At 45.6% G+C, this 20,827-nt stretch overlaps 1 protein-coding gene across 3 annotated transcripts in view; it reads left to right on the plus strand.

The window, feature by feature from the left end:
* The first annotated feature begins 22 nt into the window (after positions 1-22).
* PDCD11 (programmed cell death 11) overlaps positions 23-20,827 on the plus strand; it is a 41,663-nt gene continuing 20,858 nt past the window's right edge. For 2 of the 3 annotated variants that reach the window (XM_055560734.1, XM_055560736.1), the window contains exons 1-17: positions 23-161; positions 2,038-2,150; positions 3,122-3,253; positions 4,232-4,399; positions 5,849-6,010; positions 7,509-7,632; positions 8,032-8,213; positions 11,542-11,649; positions 12,748-12,954; positions 13,638-13,762; positions 13,936-13,996; positions 14,618-14,764; positions 16,466-16,717; positions 17,242-17,376; positions 17,873-18,067; positions 19,002-19,172; positions 19,955-20,174. In XM_055560734.1, the coding sequence (XP_055416709.1) occupies positions 2,049-2,150; positions 3,122-3,253; positions 4,232-4,399; positions 5,849-6,010; positions 7,509-7,632; positions 8,032-8,213; positions 11,542-11,649; positions 12,748-12,954; positions 13,638-13,762; positions 13,936-13,996; positions 14,618-14,764; positions 16,466-16,717; positions 17,242-17,376; positions 17,873-18,067; positions 19,002-19,172; positions 19,955-20,174 (2,491 nt within the window). In that variant the 5' untranslated portion in view covers positions 23-161; positions 2,038-2,048. Of the gene's footprint in view, positions 262-2,037; positions 2,151-3,121; positions 3,254-4,231; positions 4,400-5,848; positions 6,011-7,508; positions 7,633-8,031; positions 8,214-11,541; positions 11,650-12,747; positions 12,955-13,637; positions 13,763-13,935; positions 13,997-14,617; positions 14,765-16,465; positions 16,718-17,241; positions 17,377-17,872; positions 18,068-19,001; positions 19,173-19,954; positions 20,175-20,827 lie in introns of all 3 variants that reach the window. The other variant, XM_055560735.1, reaches the window with a different exon arrangement.

The following is a 20,827-nucleotide window of genomic DNA, read 5'->3' on the forward strand; positions in this document are numbered from 1 at the left end:
CCCCTCCCTGTTGAACTGGATCCAGTATAGTAACGGAAATAGGGCATTGAGCCCGCCCACGCTTCCGGAAGAGCAGAGTTAGGCTGCGGGTGTACCAGTCTCCGCGTGTGTGATTACAGTGGCGCGGCCTCTGAAGTAGAAGTGCTGGTGTCCTGGGGCTGGTGAGTGGGGGCAAAAGCGACAGGGGTGGAAACTTCGTGGCTTCCAGGTCTGTCCCAGGACTAGCTGCTTTGGATCCCTGCCATGAACCCGCAGTGCCGGGTGAGTGGTTAGGCCACCGCATTCCACCTCTGAAGCCGGCTCTGCTGGCGTGGTCTCTGTAATGTCAGGTTATGTTCCTAGGACGTAGCTCAGATCCCTTTATCGCAGGGTCGCTTTACCCTTTGAAGTTTCAGTTTCCCCTTTTGCGAAGTAAGATTAAGATCAAATTCCTAGTAAACTTGACCGCATTGCTTTGTCCTTTTTTTTTTTTTTTTTCTTTTACGAAATACATTCATTCCTTATTCTAACTCCTTCCTAGGCTCCCTCTAGGTCCTCACCTCTTCCACAGTCTCAAGCCTTTTTAGATTCCTATTTCCAAGTGTCTCTCGGAACCAACCCCTCCTCCTGTTCTCACTTAAACCTAGTTCTGGTTCTCGTTATTTCTCTATTGTACTGCAGTTGAATCCTACCCGTTGTGTACCTTCCTTCAGTTCTATCTCCTTGTGGCGCTAACGGTAAAGAACCCGCCTGCCAATGCAGGAAACATAAGAGAGGCAGGTTCGATCCCTGGATTGGGAAGAATCCCCTGAAGGAAGAAATGGTAACCCATTCCAGTATTCTTGCCTGGAGAATCCCATGAGCCGAGGAGCATAGCGGGCTACAGTCTGTAGGGTCGTGAAGAGTCGGACAGAACCAAAGCGGCTTAGCACGCACTCGGTTTACCTTCGAAGCTTCAGTCCTGTCTCCTTGTCCAGTCTATAGCCTGCAATATATATTTGTTTTGGTTACTGTTCTGTCTTTTCCTTTTCTTAAGGGTCTAACTTGCCCAAGTAAAAGTTAATTTACTTACACCCAATGAAAGATCTGACACAGAGGGCTCAACCTGTCTTTTAAAATTTAATTCCAATTATTAGGCTTTATTCACCTTGTAATCTAGTTGAACAGTTCTTCAAAGAAAGATGAGTAGCTTGTGAGCAGTTTTAAATATTTTTAAAATTATGTATTATTTATTTATTTGGCTGCACTGAGTCTTTGTTTCTGCAGGCTTTCTCTAGTTGTGGCAAGCAGGGGCTTCTCTGGTTGCAGTACACAGGCTTCTCATTGTGACGGCTCCTCTTGATGTGGAGAACAGGCTCTGGGGTGCTGCGGCTTCAGTAGCTGTAATGCATAGGCTTAGTTGTTCATGGCATGTGGAATCTTCCTGGACCCAGGGATCAAAATGATGTCCCCTGCATTGCCAGGAGGATCCTTAACCACTAGACCACCAGGGAAGTCTTTGTGAGCAGTTTGACAGACATATTGCTGCTCAAAATAATTGGCTTTTCCTGTCTCCATGCTTTTTCTCAGGTTCATTCTGCTTTTCCCGTTCCACCTGTCAAAATCCTGTTCATCTTTTAACATGCAGCTCAAAGACATCTTTTTAAGGAAGCCTTCCTCCTTTGCTGAAGCCTCATTATTTTCTACCTTCTTGTTGATAGTTTATAACCTGATCTGTATTTTAGATTATTTGCAGAATTGTTTTATCTTAGAAGTGTGCTCATTCTTTGAAGATAAGGGGTTATGTAGTCAATTGAGTATCCGTGACTTAACTGAAGCTGTTTAATGATGCTCCATTGAAAGTATAACTTACTGGAGAAAAATATGTGGACGTGTGGTTTTGAAGCAAAGACCTTTGGAAAGATGAATTACGGATTATCTGTTGCCTGGCATCAAACCATCCATTTCTTAGGCCTGAATGCTGTCTAGCACACTGGTGCTAGAAGGATCTGTCTCTTGCCCATCGATCACAACCTTGACACTGAAGTACATATTACCAACTTTTTGCATTGTTTTTAGGACACTCAAACATGGCAGCCATGGAAGAAAGCTTCCCCCGTGGGGGTACAAGAAAGACCCACAAATCAGAGAAAGCTTTCCAGCAATCAGTTGAACAAGACAACTTATTTGATGTAAGTGGGGTGCTTTTTTGGGAAGACTCACAGAACACTTTCTCTCTAGTGTCCTTATGGAGAATGAGCCTTGTCTGAGAATGCGTGGTTTTCCAGATTGGATTCTTGTTGAAGTCTACTTTTACACATTTAACTTGTTAGAGAGTCCATCCCACCACAAGGCTATATCTTTTGACGCATGAGTGGCATTTATTGTATAAGTTTTCAGTGCCGTTCCTTCTTTCTGTTTTTGGCCACACCGGGAGGCCTGTGAGATTTTAGTTTCCTGACCAGGAATCGAATCTGCACCATTGGTAGTGAAAGTGCAGAGTCCTAACCACTGGACTGCCAGGGAATTCCCTGTTTCTCATTCTCAGGAACTTACCATGTTGATTAAGGATGGAGAGAAAACAGTTTGAATAAGGTTTGAATGAGGCTATGTAAAATGATCATGATTTGCATTAGAATTTGAAATCTTCACCTAATGTAGGTTGTACTCCAAATGCTGGAGGGAGCAGAACTAACATTCAATTGTGTGATTAGGTCTATTTTATGTAATCTTTCCAACTGTATTGTGAAGCAGAGATCACCATTCCATGGTGGGAAACTGAAGCCCAGAAAGATTATGTAATTTAGCTGAAACCACACAGCTTGTTATGGTGGAGATCTTTGTGACTCCACCTTTTTTATTTTCATGCACACTGTTCCAAATTGCTTCTCCCAATGGGGAACCCCCGTGTCCATCCCTGTCAAGGGAGGAAGAACACAGAAGGGAAGAGTCTTTTAGAATAGAGCTCAGATTTTCGTCACAGGGAGAATTGGTGTCAGAATGGGAGACTGGCCACGAGGCAGGAATTAAAGAACAGTTGGGAGTGGGGTGGAGTAGAAGGGTGACAAGACAGGGTGACAGATGAACTGATATTGAAGGGAAAGGCCTGGATAAACTGCTTTTTATTTTTTTGAATCTTCTCCTCCTCCCTCCCCCGCTTTAGATTTCTACTGAAGAGGAATCTACCAAAAGGAAAAAGATCCAGAAAGGGCCAGCAAAAACAAAAAAGTTGAAAGTTGAAACCAGACAAAGCAGCAAATTTGTCAGAGAGAAGTTTGAAATCCTTAATGTGGAGGTTTGTCAGCGTTTGGTTTTGAACAAACTTGATGTGTTCTTCCTTTCCTCTTCCCTTTTTCCCTTCTTTCTTTTCGTATATATACATGTATATATATCTTATGTCTCTGTTCCAGTTTTGTCAGTGCCTGTGATCATGGATCATGTGTTGTTTTTCTTTTTAGCGGCCAAGTCCCTCATCCTGCTGATGCTCTCATGGAACTTGTGTTTTAGTAAATTCATAGGTTAGGATTGGCAATACCCTTAACAGTCATTCTTATTCTACCCTTTCATTTCACAGATGTGGAAACTTATCTCAGAGAGGTGAAGCAGTCTTTTTATGTCCCTTAAATTTTTAGGTAACTCTGATACTTTAGTTATAAAAAAGAAAAAGCCAAATGATAGTGAAGGGAAAGATACACACGGATGTAGATAGTGAAGGGAAGGATACTTCCAGCCTGCAGAAGTATTTTGTTCGTCCTGTGTGCTACTTAAAAAAAAGTTCGTGCCAACATTAGAAAACTTAAATATTTTACATGAAGAATGTGATTTCTGGCTTCTTAGAGAACCTTGAGAGTGCTGATAATACAAGTATGCACTCCCTCGTATTTGTAGCCACACATTGCTGAATAGTGTTTGTGCCCTTTAGACCTGGCACACACATGCCGGACTGCCATAGTCTCCCCTGGCCTGTGTTCTGCATTGTGTTACCTCCCAGGCATTTGAGTTTGGGTTGCTTGGAATAAAGGAAAAGGTGAGAGTGCCCTCCAACACCCTCATGCTGTAAACACAGTGGTATCATTTCAGCCTTTCATGGTGCTCAGTCAGAAATATGACGAGTATATAATATATACACGTATGTCTCTCTTGTAGCTTTTTTTAATGTTAGAGTTAGGACTAGAAGCCAGATTCCCCCACCCCCACCCCACCTCCCCACCTCCCTACCTCCCTATTCATTGTTCTCTTCCCTGTTGTACATAATTCACTCTTTCTCTTCTAGTCCTTGTGTGAGGGGATGCGGATTTTGGGTTGTGTGAAAGAGGTAAATGAACTGGAACTGGTGATTAGTCTCCCCAACGGCCTCCAAGGGTGTGTGCAAGTGACTGAAATCTGTGATGCTTACACTGAAAAGCTGAATGAGCAGGTGGCGCAAGAAGAACCCCTGCAGGTAAGGGAAACCTGGATGAAATCTGTAACTGGAGTAAGATGTAAGATGACAGCTTTGCTAAGTGCTAAGAAGGAAAGGTACAAGATACCAAGAGAGTTTATCTAGAGAATTTATTTTTAAGTTTCTTTAATTTTTTAAATAAGGGGACTTTCACTTAGGCCAGGGAACCTAGAAGACTTGCCTGAGGAAGGGATACCTGAGCTGAATGTGAAGGATGAGGGTAGGCTGGAGAAGGAAGGAAGGGAGTTCAGGCAGAAGGAGCCCGGTTTGTAGCAGAAGATGGCTGGTGTGACTAGAACAGAGAGCAGGGAGAGTAGTGTGAGATAGGGCTAGAAGGCTGGGTGGAGACCAGACCATGTTAAGGATTGGTTTTTCTGGAATCAATTGGAAGCCCTTGAAATGCTCTTATTGAGGTGGGTGATATGTAGACAGAAGACAGAATGAATCAAAGCAGCATGAGTAGTTGCTTAGGGACTAGTTCAGAGGCTGCTGTTATAGTCCAGGCTTTGAGACTGATGGATTTACTGAGGGCTGAGGAGGTAAAGTCAGTGCCTAGTGATGGATTCTATATGGGTGGCAAGGCCAAGAGACATGTCAGAAATGAGTCCTAGGTTTCTGTTGAGCATGGTTAACCGTTGGCCAGGCCATCTTGAGATAAGAAGCCCTGAAAGGGTACCGGGATTGGGAGAGATGATCATGATTTGATTTTTGGTTGTGTTGAGTTTGAGGTACAATTGAGACGACCAGTAAATAGGTGATTCTGGAGCTCAGGGAGATTTCTCTGTGTAGGTAGGTGGTGGTTGAAGCTGTGGAGGAGGAAGAAGTTGCTTATAGGGAGCACACAGAGGGAGAAGAGACTGAAAGACTGAACCAGGAGTCAGCACTATATTTTAGTTGCTGAATAAAAGGAGAGTTGCTGTTAGAAGAAGGTGGGACCAGAGAGGTAGAGGGAAAAAACCAATGAAGGAAAGGTCAGAAGCCAGAAGGAGGAAATGTTTCAGGAAGGAAGCAGCACCAGAGTAAAAATGCCTCGTTAAGGCCATGTGAGAGAAGGACTGCAAAGTGGGCTGTCGGATCTAGCCACGTGGAGGTCATTGGAGATTTTGTTGGGAGATCAAGTATGGAGTGAGGGCGTGGAATGCAGATTGCAGAAAGCTGAGGAGTAAGTGGAAGATGAGGAAGTAAATGAGGAAGTCCAGTAATTGTAGAAGATTATTTTGACAAGTCATTTTACATCTGCTTGTTGTGTGGAGATGTTTGGAGACCTTACCTGTAATCCAAGACTGACATGGCCACAAACCAATGCCTTTGTGGGTGAGCAGTTACTCTCGTCATCCACCTTTTGGGCTCTGGGAATCAGGATGAGAAACCACAGAATCAGGGTCGGGCAGTGAATTCTCAGTTTAGGGGAAAGGTACGTATCAGATTTTTCTCACTTGTATTATGCAGGACCTGGTTGGCTTGCCTGAGCTCTTCTCACCTGGAATGCTGGTGAGATGTGTGGTGAGCAGTCTGGATACCACAAAGGGGGGCAAAAAGAATGTCATGCTATCTCTGAACCCCAAACATGTCAACAGAGTGCTGAGTGCTGAGACCCTGAAACCTGGCATGGTACGTATCTGGGGCGAGGGAGGAGGAGCAGGCAACATGCCTTCTCCGTGTCCTGCCTTCTGGAGGTGTCTAGACTACCCTTCACTTTCAGCTTAACTGTTACACATGGGGGTATGTATTTTCCTGGGGGAAGATCTCCAGGGTGCTTTGTGTACTTAATGGAAGTCGAAGACTTGAACCTAATCACATCATTCTGGATGGGAGAAAGGGAAAGCTAGCCCCACATTTGCTGGTAGGGAAAAAAAAAGATGCCTCCAAGGAACCTTAGCAAGGGTGAGAAAGTTCTTTAAGTGCCTTCTTTACCGAGACTTCTTCACAGATGAAGTCATTTTCAAAAGCCACTGAAATTTGTGGGGAAAGCTTGGGGGCTGCTGTCTGAGAGCAAGAAACAGGGTAGACAGAGCAATTAGTCTGTCAGCCATATTAATGGATACTCCACTATTGAATCTCCCAGTCCAGTGGCAGTTCAGGAGATGTGAATCTCTGCTCAGCACCTCCAAGTTGAGTAGGTGTAAAACACACTTATATAAACTGTACTCACTTAAGAGGAAGATCAATATGGTCTTGGAACATTTGGTTAGAAGCAGTGAAGTTTGGGCCAAGCCCTGAACGTTGAGTAGAATGGGGAACAGACCGTAAGTAAGTTGTAGGAAATTGACAAGTACTGAGAGGCGGCTGTTAGACAGTTGCTGTTTTAGACACTTTCTCTGAAGACATTTTCATAGCTACCTTGTGAGGCCAGTAGGTATCACTCTTGTACGTTTCAGAAAATAGACTGAAAAAGGTTTACCTGACTTAAGTGACCAAAGACCAAATAGCTAGTGATTATTAGAGCCAGATTTGAAAGCCACGGTGCTTGCAGTGAAATATAAAGGAGGTTGGCAAGACTTTTTGGTGAAGTGAGGGGGGTGTTGGAGGTGCTTAGAAAAGACATGATGACAGCTAGAAGGGTGGCTCTGGATTCTCAGTTGTCTTGGCACTGGGAGTGCCAGCACCGCACCCCTTTCATGTGTATGACATGAAAGGCTTGCCTATCTTTTTGAAAATCCTCCGGAAAAAGACCCCTCTTTGTCATTCCATTAGTCAGCTCATCACTGTCTGGAAACCATAAGATCTTCAAACCCCAGGAGAATTAAAGTTAATTGATGTCTTTCCCTCTTCTATCCTTTGATGAGATTGAGGTTATTTTCCTTTTTTTAAAAATTTTTTTTCAGTATAGTTGATATATAGTATTATACAAGTTATAGTTGTATATTAGTGATTCACAACTTTTGAAGGTTATACTCCGTTTAGAGTTATAATCAAATATTGGCTGTATTCCCTGTGTTGTAGCAATTGAGGTTTATATTTAAAAGTGGGAGGATGCTTGGGATTCTGGGATGATTTGTTGAGACCAATGGTGGGAACAGTCATGTTTGGCGTGTTTGGTAGTGAATGTGGTTATGTGTCCTATGACCTTTGACTTTCGAACTTTTGAAAATGCTTTCTCTTCCTCCAGCTGCTCACGGGCACTGTGTCCAGCCTGGAAGACCATGGCTACCTAGTGGACATTGGTGTTAGTGGGGCCAGAGCTTTTCTGCCACTGCAGAAAGCCCAGGAGTACATTCGGCAGAAAAACAAAGGTGAGGGGAAGAAGGACAAGTACACGGTTGTGAGGTGGTATGTGTGGGGATTATATTTAAATGCCGCCATCTCAGTAAGAGTGGAGTGCCAGGCTCACTAAAATCTGATGGGCCAGTTTCACTTTTTCCCACCTAGAAGATTCCACTGAAACAGAGCCTCTAAACCAGCACTCTCTTGCCTTGTTGAGGTTTTTGTATTTTTTTGTGTGGTAGTTGATTCTAGATCAGTTAGAGTCATTTCACTCCCATTTTTGTAGATGGTTTCTTGAAAATTGGGAATAGGGGAGTACTGCATGGTAACTGGACAAGTAGGCCATGGATCTCTAAGGTGTCACTTGAGCCCAAGTTAAAATTCTTCTCCTAATAGACGTTTTTTCCTTTTGGGGGCTGGACTTGCAGGTGCTGAACTGAAGGTGGGTCAGTACCTGAACTGCCTCATCGAGGAGGTGAAGGGCAGTGGGGGAGTTGTCACTCTGTCTATTGGTCACTCAGAAGTTTCTGCTGCCATTGCTACTGAGGAGCAGAGTTGGACCCTCAATAGTTTGCTACCAGGACTGGTGGTCAAAGCGCAGGTACAGAAGGTAAGCATTCATTGTTACTACTGTTTTCTAAAATAAAAGTGATTTGTATTAAAGTAGAATGTGCACACAGTCTAAAATTGTGCTGTCCAGTGGGGTAGCCCCTGGTCCCATGTGGCCATTAGTACTTGAAATATAGCCAGTATCACATGTTGAAATGATAATATTTTGCCCAATATAATATTTTGTATTGGGTTAAATAAACTATTAAAACAAATCTCACCTCTTTCTTTGTAGTTTTTACAGTGTGACTGCTAGGAAACTGAAAATTACATATGTGACTTCAGTTACATATGTGGTGTGGACAGTGCTGATCTAAAGACTAAATGGTATTAATATTAAAAGGCTTATAATGAAGAACTCTCACCCCATTGAACCTCCATCTTTAATTCTTTTAGCTTATCTTGTGAAGTTTACCTCTGTATTTCTAAGTAATACTCTTCTGCTAAGTCTCATGGTTTATCACTTTGAGGCACTGAGTTTTAACCCTTTATCAAGGTAGATGAAATTTCAGCTCTCTTATTCCTCCCTTTTCCCAACTTTTGATTAAATCGTTATTCAGTATTTAAATTATTATGACCACATAAATATTGTTTACTTGCTGAACTAGGTAATATAATTTGTTTCTTGAACCATTTCCTCCCCCAACCCTGGAGTTGATGATCAGTTTTGTTTCTCTCATTTGCTGAATTCTCTTCCTATCATTGTTTCTTCATAACATCCTGTAGTTATTTTTCCCTCATTATTTTCTATATTTTCAAACCCTTTAAAATAATCTTTGTTATTTTTCTTCCCATCTGGAGTCCTTCTACTGTCATCTGGCTCCAGTCTGGTTGGTTTGTAAAGCTGCTCCATAGCTGATGTCCAGAGGCTTCCGGTCTTTATCGTTCTGGATCCTTCCCCACTGTTCTGTATTAGATAGAACCTTCTTTGATTCCATATATTTCTCTTTTTTGGTTTACTCACTTGTTTTAATGTGTCACATTCTCCAGAAACATCCTCAAAAAAGCACAAGCGTTCATGCTAAGTTGCTCAGTTGTGTCCGACTCTTTGCAACCTCATGGACTGTAGCCCACCAGGCTCCTCTGTCCATGGAATTCTCCAGGCAAGAATACTGGAGTGGGTAGCGATTCTCTTTTCCCGGGGACCTTCCTGACCCAGAGATTGAGCCCAGGTCTCCTGCATTGCAGGTGGATTCTTCACCATCTGAGCCACCAGGAAAGTCCCCTAAAAGCACTTTGGAGGTTAATCTTGACTTAATGTGTCTTGAAATTCTCAAGACCGCTGCCAGGTTTGATGATTCCCCAGGGAGACTCATGGACTCACCATGTAGTGGTCCTCACGGCTGTGATCCACTATAGTGAAAGGAGGCAAAGCAAAATCAGCAAAGAGAAGGCCCATGGAGTGAAGTCTGAAAGAAACCAGCCATAAGCCTCTGAGAATCCTCTTCTAGTGGAGTCACAGGGGTGTATTTAATTCCTCTAGCAACAGGTTATGACAACACATGTGAATGTTGTGAGGGCTTCTCAGGCGATGCTAGTGGTAAAGAACCTGCCTGCCAGTGCAGGAGATTGAAAAGATGTGGGTTTGGTCCCTGGGTCAGGAAGATCTCTTGGAGAGGGGTGGGGGCATGGCAACCCACTCCAGTATGCTTGCCTGGGAAGTCCCATGGACAGAGGAGTTTGGTGGGCTACAGTCCATGGGGCCGCAAAGAGTCGGACACGACCAAAGCGACTTAGCACACATGCACGCACATGAATGCTGTCTACCAGCAAAGCTCATTGAGGGTTTTTATTTTTATGACAGAATAATACTCCATCATATGAAGTTGGTGGACATTTGAGTTGTTTCCACTTTTGGCTCTTAGGAATAATGCTGCTGTGAAATATGTGTACAGGTGTTTGTGGGAACACATGTTTTCATTTCTAGGAATGGACTTGCTGGGTCATATGGTAACTCTGTATTTAACTTTTTGAGGAACAGCCAAAGTGGCTGCAATGTTCTACATCCTCACCAGCAATTTAAGTGTTCTAGTTTCTCTTCATATTCTCATTAACACTTATTCTTCTTTTTATTATGGCTCTCCTAGAAGGGGTGGGTGTGAAGTGGTATTTTGTTATTTTGATATGCATTTTTGTAATGATTAGTGATGTTGAGCATCTTTTCATGTTGCGAATTGGCCATTTATACATTTTTTGGAGAAATATTGAATCAGAAGTCCTTTATTCATTGTTTTTTATTGATATGGTAAAAACAATTCCTTGTATATTCTAGATACACACCCCTTATCAGATATTTTAAAGTGTTTTCTTTTTCTGGAACTATTAGTATGATGTTGGACTTAATGGATCAGTTCTAATTTTCTTACTTTTTACTCTCTGTTTTGGTACATGCATGCATTTGCATCCTACTTTAGGAAGAGTCTCTCAACTGAATCCTCCCATCCTCTGTTGAGTTTTTGTTTTGACTGCCATCTTATGAGAGAGGCACTAGAAAACTGCTGGGAAGTCTGTGAGCCTGGGTGGACTTGTTGACTGGCCAACTTCCCTGTCAGGGGCAGGAGGTAGTGGACCCTCTTTAAGAAACCTCCAGGTGTCACTGTTAGAAATCTTCTCTGGCATGTTAGATTTCTCTAGAAAGGATCTAAGGATATAAGCCTGGCTGCCTAAGAGCTGGATGGCAGAAAGGGGCTGGATGTCTTCATATCTGTATCTATACGATATTCAGGATTTTTCTTAGTTCACATTTTCATGGTTTGTGCACTATACCTGTGTTTTGAATCTGATACAGTTTCCAAGAGAATAACTCTCCCACTTTCTATGGAGATGGGAGAAGGGTGAACCCTATAGGACCTGGGGGTCTGACTTAGTTTCCCTGCCTCAGTGCTCTCTTTTGAGGGCCTTGTCACCCTACTTCGTTTGTGAGCCTCTGGTGGGCGAGTTGCTCGTGGTCAGTATCTCCCTCTCGCACGCATGTGGGTTTCCCATGTTAACCTGAGCACATCACCAAGTTAGCAACAACTAGTCCAAGTTGTCAGGCTGGCGGTTCCTCAAGGATCTTTGTGTAAAGTGCCTTCCGTCCCTTTGGGAAATCCTGAGAGGGGAGAATCCTCTCAGGCTGGGGGATGTAGTGGTGGTGGGTGAGCTTACTGAGTATAGGAAGAGCCAGTGCCGGGGCTTGTGCTGCCTCATGATTTTATGGGAAGAAAGATGATGAGGGTTGTGGGGGGAGGGGGGGAGTTATATGGCCTTGAATGTTTAGTATGAACAGTCTCTCTCATCCCTGATTCTTTCCGAGAGATGTTTTTTCACAATTTTCTGTTTATTTCTAGGTGACTCCACTTGGCCTTACGCTTAAATTCCTCTCGTTCTTCAGTGGCCTGGTTGACTTCATGCACCTGGATCCTAAGAGAGCCGGAACATATTTCTCAAATCAGCAAGTAAGAAATGTTGCACTTACCTTTTCTTGGTTTCACTTGTGTAGCAGCCAGCGTCACGGCTGCTACGGCAGGTCCTGGGACTCGTGTGTGAGCGTGTTAGGGGTGGCGAGGAGATGAAAGGTGTCTTAGAAGGACTGTAGGAAATGGTCAGTGATTATTTCTGGGGATTGAGATTAGAATAGGAGCCTGTGAAGAAGAAAGCACCTTGTAATTTTTGTTTCATAGACTCTGATTCTTTTTCTTTCTTGGTTGTGAAACTTTTTCCTTTATAATTTAAAGTCTTCTAAGAAAGTGTTAACATAGGAGAACAAAATGTATGTTTAATATATACATTTGTATTCAAAATATGAAAGTGCTATATGAAATGCATATGAATATGAAAGTGCTATGGTACACCTGGTTAAAATGCTATCTGGTTATGCAGTCAAGTGTTAGTGGTTAAGTCTAAGAGATTTTCTTCCCTGATCTAAATATTCAATGATTGTGGATATTTGGGAAGAAAATTCCAATATATTCTACCCGTTTTTTATTAAAAATTCCAAAATGATTTATTTATTTTTTACCAGTAACTCATGCTAATGGAAGCTATAGAGACCTTGTTGGTTTTTTGTTTCTGTTGTTTTATTTTTTAAAGTAGATTTCCCTAGCACCTGGTGATAATATTACTGATTTTTTGGTGAATCTCTTTCTAGTGACTTTTTTTCTCCTTAAGTCATGCTTGTGTACAGAGTTGAGACATTTTACATACTAGGACCTTGTGATCAGAGCAGGCTGTTTCTCCTGTTTCAGATGAGCTTCTGGATACAGTGACGCCAGTGCATGGCTCCTGTTGCGTATGCATTATTAGGCTCATGGTGTTGAGGGGACCCTGGTACCCATGATACCCATGTTCCTGCCCTTGCATAAGCGTTGATTCAGTCAGACGTAGTTCCTCTGGGGTGTTCTGTGTGAATTTTCCACATGCTGTTTGATTGTACAAGCTGATTTTAGTACTTCCACCTATAACTTGGTCAGCACAGGGAGCGTCTGAACCCCTGGAAGTCGGCTCCGGGTGTCTTGTCTCCAGTGTGCCTTATCCTCACTGTGTCCCTTGTCTAGGTACGGGCCTGTGTCCTCTGTGTGCATCCTCGGACCAGGGCTGTGCGGCTGAGCCTGCGCCCTGTCTTCCTGCAGCCCGGGCGCCCACTCACCCGGCTCTTGTGCCAGCAGCTAGGAGCTGTGCTGGATGACGTGCCCGTCCAGGGCTTTTTTGGCAGTGCCGGGGCCACCTTTAAGCTGAAGGATGGTGCTCTGGCCTATGCTCGGGTAAGGAGTCTCTTTGTTTCATCAGGTTCTCATCACCAGAAGGACTTCGGGGACATGGGTTCTTTTTGCTTCCTTCATCCCTGAGTATTAGTTTCCTATTTTTGAATTTCAGTTAATTTTTTTGTTGTTTTTGTTGTTTTTGTTGTTTTATTAATAAACAGTTAATAAGGTCTTGAACAAGGTCTGTTTGTTATATTAGAGTACCTTGAAATTGGCTTGCCTTAATTGATACCAGATTGATGATAGGAACAAATATGAGTTAGGATCTACACCAGGGCTTGGCGAAGGTGTTTTAAAGGGCCAGATAGTAAATATTTTAAACTCATGTACCACATGGACTCTGTCCTAACTACTCATATTTGTTGTAGCCTGAAAGCAACAAGAACAGTATGTGAATGAAAGGGCATGGCTATGTTCCAGGGAAACTTTTACTCACAAAAATAGGCATTTCATTGTGAGCTGTGATTTATTGACCCATGGTCTAGACTCTTCTCTAACTTTATTGAGATTCTGTGGTAGTAAAAAACAGTTTTTTAGTTAGAGCGATTATTTTAACAGGTAATTAGAGTGCTGTTTTTATGGTAGGTGATAAATGTTCTGAGTCATTTGCACATCTGATTTAATGTCTGGTTGTCTCAGATCTGTTGCCTCTGACTTGTCCTTAATCACTTGGTACTCTGTAGCGCAACCATCTCTCCAATTCTAAGAAAACTTTCAAACCTGAGGCCTTCAAGCCAGGGAACACTCACAAGTGTAGAATCATCGACTACAGCCAAATGGATGAACTGGCCTTGCTCTCTCTGCGGACGTAAGTCTGTCGCTCACTTGTGGGGTGTAGAGGTGTGCGTCTGTGGTGCATGCTCATGGCGTTTCCTGTCCTTGGTGAGGGTTTCTTTTCCTGCCAGTGTGATTTTGGTAGCCCTGAGTTTTAGGCAGCCTCTGCCCTAATGTATTTAATCTTGTATTTGCCTTTTGTTCTAGGTCTATTATTGAAGCTCAGTTCCTTTGGTATCATGACATCAAACCTGGGGCTTTGGTTAAGGTAAGACCTCAAGCATATAATTAGACGCTCTCCCACCTTCAGACAGTCTTTAGTTCACAGGTTAACTGGCAGCTCATTAGTCCTTAGATGAACACATTTAAAGGCATGCTCCTTCCCTCTGCCTGCTAACTGGGATTTCTTTTCCTTCTCTTGGGTGACTTGAAAATAATTTCACGGTAAAGTCTTGCTAGCACCATGCCACTACACAGAGGCAGTAGATCATCAGTCTTGGGAATTGATGGTGTTTGTTAGACCAGGTCAAAAGTTAGTTCTTTGGTAATTTAGCCACCTGGGATATTAGTAAGGAGTCAGTTCCAGTTGCCTTTCTTGTCTAGCCACTTAGCCCCAGTGGAGCAGCTCCACTTTATATGTAGAGTTCATTCCTTAGCAGACATAGTCCTCTCCATTGGAGATGGAACTGGTAAGACAGACAGAAAGATGCTCACCCAAAAAGGTGTGAAAGTTTCATAAATAAACTCTACTGCATCCAGCCCAGTGTGGGGCATGTGCTTGGCCCCTATGAGATCTGGAATAACAGGAGAGGTGTGAGATGCTTTGTTGTTAAGAAGTGTAGGAAAGACATTCTTGAGGCATCATGGCATCTTTTCCTTGGATTCTTAGGGCAAAGTGCTCACCATAAAGCCACACGGAATGGTGGTGAAGATGGGCAAGCAGATCAGGGGCCTGGTACCTACCATGCACCTGGCCGACATCCTTATAAAGAATCCGGAGAAGAAATACCACGTTGGGGATGAGGTCAAGTGCCGGGTGAGCCTCCTGAAGGGTTGCTGGTGGGGTTGGCCAGATAGGAAGAGAGCAGTGCTTCTCAGGTGAAGTTTCTGCCTTTTTCCACAAAGTGACCACATAATGTCTGCAGTGTTGTGCCTGGCACTGGGAAAAGAAAAATGGGTCCCTGCCTTTGATAATTGTATGGTATAATTGAGAGTTAAAATATCCATTCCTGAAGAGTGCAGGCCACGTGGCTTGGTGCAGGCTGTATGCTGAGGTCACATCTCAGAACAGGGAGATGAGGGTAGGCTTGGGCAGCAAGCATCATTGAGAATCAGTGATGATCAATAGCAGCTACCATGTAACATGTATTCTGTGCCAGTTGCTGAGCTCGGTACATCATAACATTTCATTTCATCCTTAAAATGGCCATAAGAAGCAAGTGCTGTTTTCCTCCTCTTTGCAGGTGGCGAGATGAAAGGCTAGGAATGCCAAGTGTCTTGCCCAGAGTCATACAGCTAATACATGGCAGAACCACTTTTCAAGTTGAGCTCTATATGATAGTAATGTCTTCTCTCTAGATCTCTGGCAGAGGTGGGGCTTGAACTGGAAAGGATCAGTAGGATTTGGAAGGTTTAGGAAGATCAGGGGGTGTGTCAGGTACAGAAATAGCCCAAACAAAGCTGTCCAAACTTGAGTGTTTTACAACATAGACGTGGGTCCTGAGAGAAGCTGCACAGAGTTGTAAAGAGTAAATATGATAATACACAGTGCTCAGGGCCTGGTGTGTGCAAACTCAAGTGTTAGGTTTTCTTATTTTCATGTAATTTCGTTATTGGGTCGACAAAGATATTGGTTAGCCATTGGTACAAAATTTTACAGTAGTGGGGTCAGGAAGTTAAAGGAATTTCTCTGCCCTCAAGGAGATGACCGTCTGAGGAATGAGAGGTGGTTGGGTCTCTCAATCATAGTTTATAGCTAGTACACAGCTGTATTGAGGGGGTGAACACGCAGCAATACTGAGGACTGAGGGGGTGAACAGATTCAGTCATTCATTCTGTTAGACAAGATGCAGTGGTCCAGGAGAGAAAGGGAGTGGAGGCCAAGTAGGAGTAACCGACACAGGCCTCCTTTGAGGTGTGATGGCATGATGAGTGTTGCTCTAGGCCCAGGGGTCCCTTACAGGAGGAGATACATTTGAAATAGAGATGCATGCTCCCTGGGTTATCATCCAGCAAGAAGCAGGGAGGATCTACAGTTGAGATTTTTCTCAGAGAGAAAGAGATAGCGGGTTTTTAGGGACTGACCATGGCCCGGCCAGGGCTTCCTGGATAGCTTGGCTGGTAAACAATCTGCCTGCAAAACAGGAGACCCCAGTTCAATTCCTGAGTCAGGAAGTTCCCCTAGAGATGGCAGTATTCTTGGGCTTCCCTGGTGGCTCAAATGGTAAAGAATAAGAATCTTCCTGCAATGCAGGAGACCTGGGTTTCATCCTTGGGTTGAGAAGATCCCCTGGAGAAGGGCATGGCAATCCATTCCTGTATTCTTGCCTGGAGAATCCCCATGGACGGAGGAGCCTGGTGGGCTACAGTCCATAAGGTCGCAAAGAGTCAGACATGACTGAGCGACTAAGCACAGAACAGCACATGGCCCTCGGGCTCAAGGGGTGGCAGACACTCCCTCTTGTAGTGGCTCCCTCAGTAATGGATGACTTGGTGACAGCCAGTATCCTGTCCCTAGGTTTTGCTTTGTGACCCTAAAGCCAAGAAGCTCATGATGACCCTGAAGAAAACCCTGATTGAGTCCAAACTTCCTGCCATTACCTGCTATGATGATGCCAAGCCTGGTCTGCAGACACACGGCTTTATCCTCCGGGTCAAGGACTACGGCTGCATCGTGAAGTTCTACAATGACGTTCAGGGACTGGTGCCCAGGCACGAGCTCAGTGCCGAGTACGTCCCTGACCCAGAGAGTGTCTTTTACACGGGCCAGGTAACCCTTCCCCTGGACAGGCTCCTCTCCTCGATGACCCTGGGAACACAGATTTGAAGGAGTAGGAGAGCTGCCTTTTAAGGGATCTGGAAGAGAGCATGTGGGTAATGGGCCTGAGCCAGCTAAGTGGAGATGGAATGGAACAGAGGGCTCACTGGAAGCTGGTAAAGCTAATGGACCCTAGGCCCTCAACCTGGAGGTGTTAGTCTTCACCACACTACACGAGTCCCTCACATCAGCAGTTGGTCTGAGGCCACTGTCACCACAAGGGGGCACTGTCCTAAATCTAGTGAGTCTACAGCAGACTCAAAAAGTTTTTTAAACTTGGAGTTATACCCCCAAATTCATCTATGTCTGTTTTTCACCCAGAAGGCTGATTCAGGGGGATTCTGTGTAACTCTCAGTACGTTTGTTTTCACTGCCTTCTGGTCTGATCCAGAGTCTTGGGGGCTCTCCCAAGGCCTGTGTGGCACTGGGGCGGGGGTACCTCTTTCCAGGGCCGAGCAGGTGTCGTTTCTCACCAGGTGGTGAAGGTCGTGGTGCTGAACTGTGAGCCGTCCAAGGAGAGGATGCTCTTGTCCTTCAGGCTGTTGAGTGATCCGAAGCAAGAGTGTGAAGGACAGAGTCAGAAGAAAAAGAAAGCCGTTAGTGCTGGGCAGGTACCTGACTTCTCCAGACAAATTGGTTTAGTTACAGAAGCAGAGAACAGGGTGCCACTGACACTGGGGTCCTGGAACCCCTGGAGGGGAAGCTCAAAGGAGCTACCTACAGTGCTGGGCATGTGTCGGAGCACAGGGAAGCTGTCAGGAAAGGAGAATGCTGCTGCCGTGTGGCTTGTCCTCAGTGTGCTGCTGCCCTTCTCCTCTGCGGGCTCTAGGGCCAGCGTGCAAGGCTGTCTTTCCCTTGGGACCCATTGGAGGGACTTGGGAGAGGAGCGACGTGAGCAGCAGATGGGTCCTGCTGTGTGTGTGGTGTGTGTGCCTGCCGGGTCTTTGGGAGTATGGGGTAGGAATGGGAGAAAGCTGCTTCTCTGATCTCGACTTCTCAGTCATCCCTGGTGCTGGAATTTGATGCCTCTGATCTCCACCTGCCCCATACAGGCTGCTCTCTTGTCAAGACAAGTACTGTATTTTTGTCTTTCTCCTCCCTGGGTAGTTGGTGGATGTGAAGGTTTTAGAGAAGACCAAAGACGGGCTGAAGGTGGCTGTCCTGCCCCACAACATCCCCGGCTTCCTCCCCACGGCTCATCTGTCGGACCACGTCACCAACGGCCCACTGTTGTATCACTGGCTCCAGACAGGTGACACCCTGCACCGGGTCCTGTGTCTGAGCGCGAGTGAGGAGCGGGTTGTATCCTTTACCGGCTGTGGGGGCCACGGAAGTGGAGGTGGGGGAGTGTTGCGCCTCTGGGGAGGTGCACAGGGGACCTCCGGGTCAGGTTCTGCTCTTAGTTGGAAAATCATGCGAAAGAAGTGGGTTCTGCCTTCACAGGTACACCCATCCATCCAACCACACCAGGGGGCAAGCCTGCACTTTGCCTCTGTTTTCCTGGTGGTAATTAGAGCAAGACCGAGGTGTTGCTTGCAGATACTAGTGGTCAATGCAGAGTGGGAGTCCAGGGTGTTGGGGAGGGGGCCACGTTGCATGCCGGGACACCCTCAGTGGCACATCCAGCCTTCTCAGGGTGCTTAGTGCTTGTCCCCGAGTTGGAACAGTTGGTAAGGACCTGCTGTGTCTTTTCTTCCCTCCCTCTGTGCCCTGCTGAGATACGGGTCTCAGAATATTGGTCTTAGTGTGGCAGCTTAGAAGGAAGACCCTGCTTTCTTTCTCACAGAATGTAAAATGAAATCTCCTCAGAATGAAGATGGACAGAGGAGGTGAAATAGGGTTGGTTGGTAAAAGATGGAGGCAAGAGGGTGGTGTCGTGGCTGATCCAGCTGCCAAGCCACCGGGGATGAGCCATTCCCTTTCGGTCCGCTCTGGTAATCCAGAGATAAGTTGATAAAAAAAAGGAATGAAATAGTGATTCCCAGACTGCAGTGTGTGTCAGAGTCACCTGGAGGGTTTTGATCCAGCAGAGCCTGCTGTCCCGCCCGCCCCCACCCCGTCTGATTCAGCAGGTCTTCGGTGGTGTGTAAGGGTTTGCCTCAGGTTCCAGGTGATGTGGTGGCTGTTCATCTGCACACTCAGAGAATCACTGTGGTAGAGAGAGTGGAGAAAGGAGACGGGAGAGGTGGACAGCACATCAGCCCTTTTTGGAACATTCCTTGATGAAGTCCACTAGCTCCTTTGCAGGAAGCCAGCCTTGGTCTCCGCAGTAGAGGGTGGCCAGAATCCCAAGAGCTTCTCAGAAATCCATCCCGGAACGCTGCTCATTGGTTTTGTGAAGAACATCAAGGACTACGGTGTGTTCGTCCAGTTCCCCTCAGGTCTTAGTGGACTGGCCCCCAAAGCTGTAAGTTCAGATTCCTGCACAAGGGCCTTTGAGGGGAGACCCTGTTGGGTAACAGACCCGGAGGGCTGGTGGGGAAGAGCAGGATACTCTATATTCTCTTGAAACACTCTCAGGGGCATCCCATAAAGGTGCTGGGTGAGGAGGAGTGGAGCTGAGATTCCATCTGCATTCCTCTTGCCCTTTCTGTGTCCTGGCTCAGGGCTGTGTCCTAGAGGAAGGGGTAACTTTGCACTTCATGCCATGGCATTGGGAAGGTCATTGGATGGCCATCTTTTGCAACTGGAGAGGATCCTAGAGATCCCACAGGATCACTTAGGCTACTGCATACACTGAGATCAGGAGGGCGAGGGAGTCTTATCAAAGCCTGTGTAAGATGGTGGAGAGCAAAGGGCTCATCGCTCATTGCTGCCACAGACAGTTCATAAATCTCTCTCCCTTCCCTCCGTGTGTTTCCCTCATGTCTTGCCTGGGCAGGTCTCATTTGCCTCTCCTGCCAAAACGATTTTAAAGTTGGGAGCAGAGGGGAGGGCCCCAGAAGCACGCATAGTGAGGGGCAGAGAGTTGCTCGGGGCCTTCCTAGCTGGTGGCCTTAGAAGGCTGGGTTAGCAGCCAGGGCGCCTGCTGTGTACTTATGGAAGGGGAATACAGCTGTACTCAGAATTGGAGAACTTTGCTGGGGTACACCTACTGCCTCACACGCTTCTTTCTGGGTGCTTCAAGGGGGTGGTTCTAATAGAGGCTTCCTTTCCTTTCTTCATTTTGTGCTTGGTTCTTCCCTTTAGATCTTGAGTGACAAGTTTGTGACCTCCACAAGTGACCACTTTGTCGAGGGGCAGACGGTGGTTGCAAAGGTGACCAACGTGGACGAGGAGAAGCAGCGGATGCTGCTGTCGCTGCGGCTGTCGGACTGCACCCTGGGGGACCTGGCCACAACCAGCCTCCTCCTCCTGAGCCAGTGCCTGGAGGAGCGGCAGGGCGTCCGCAGCCTCATGAGCAACCGAGGTGGGGGCAATAGGGTAGACAGTGAGGGCCAGGGTGGAGCGTGTGCAGCCTCCATTAGGCCTGTCTGTTCCAATGAGTTGTTTGGCTCCCCCGATATTTAAAAAAACAAGGCTAAACTTTTAAAAATGGGAGTAGGACCTCTGAAGAGTGCACAAATCTGTTAGGGTACTGCTCAGTAAAGTGAACGCCCCTGTTTAACTGCCACCCAGATTCCAATGAAAGATTATCGCTGTTAGCCCAGGAGTTGCTGTGCTCCCTCCCAGTCCAGAATCCAGATTCCCCTGAGTTCTGTGGCCTCAGGTTTGCATTTGTGTGAATCCATTCACCCCGTCACTTTCTGTTCCTTTATTCATCACGTGTGGTGAGTGATAAAATGGAGCCAGGGACTTGCTGGAGGACTTCGTAGGGGTTATTAGTCTGATCCTCTTAAGTGTTGAAAGTTGTGTAGAATTGTTGGAACCCTGATGGGATTTGGGAATAAGAAGCTTGAAAGGGTAGCTTCCAAACAGAAAGGATGAAAATTCCAAAGCCAAGACAAAGCATGTGTTCCTGACATTGATTGGCTATTTCCATGGATTATGGCCAGGAGGGATTCGCAGGGGGGCATAGGTCTCTGCCTGTGATGGGAGTGTTCATGGACATCAGACATTTTT

The sequence above is a fragment of the Bubalus kerabau genome, chromosome 22 (genome assembly GCF_029407905.1).
Source record: "Bubalus kerabau isolate K-KA32 ecotype Philippines breed swamp buffalo chromosome 22, PCC_UOA_SB_1v2, whole genome shotgun sequence".
Taxonomy (NCBI): Eukaryota; Metazoa; Chordata; class Mammalia; order Artiodactyla; family Bovidae; genus Bubalus; species Bubalus kerabau.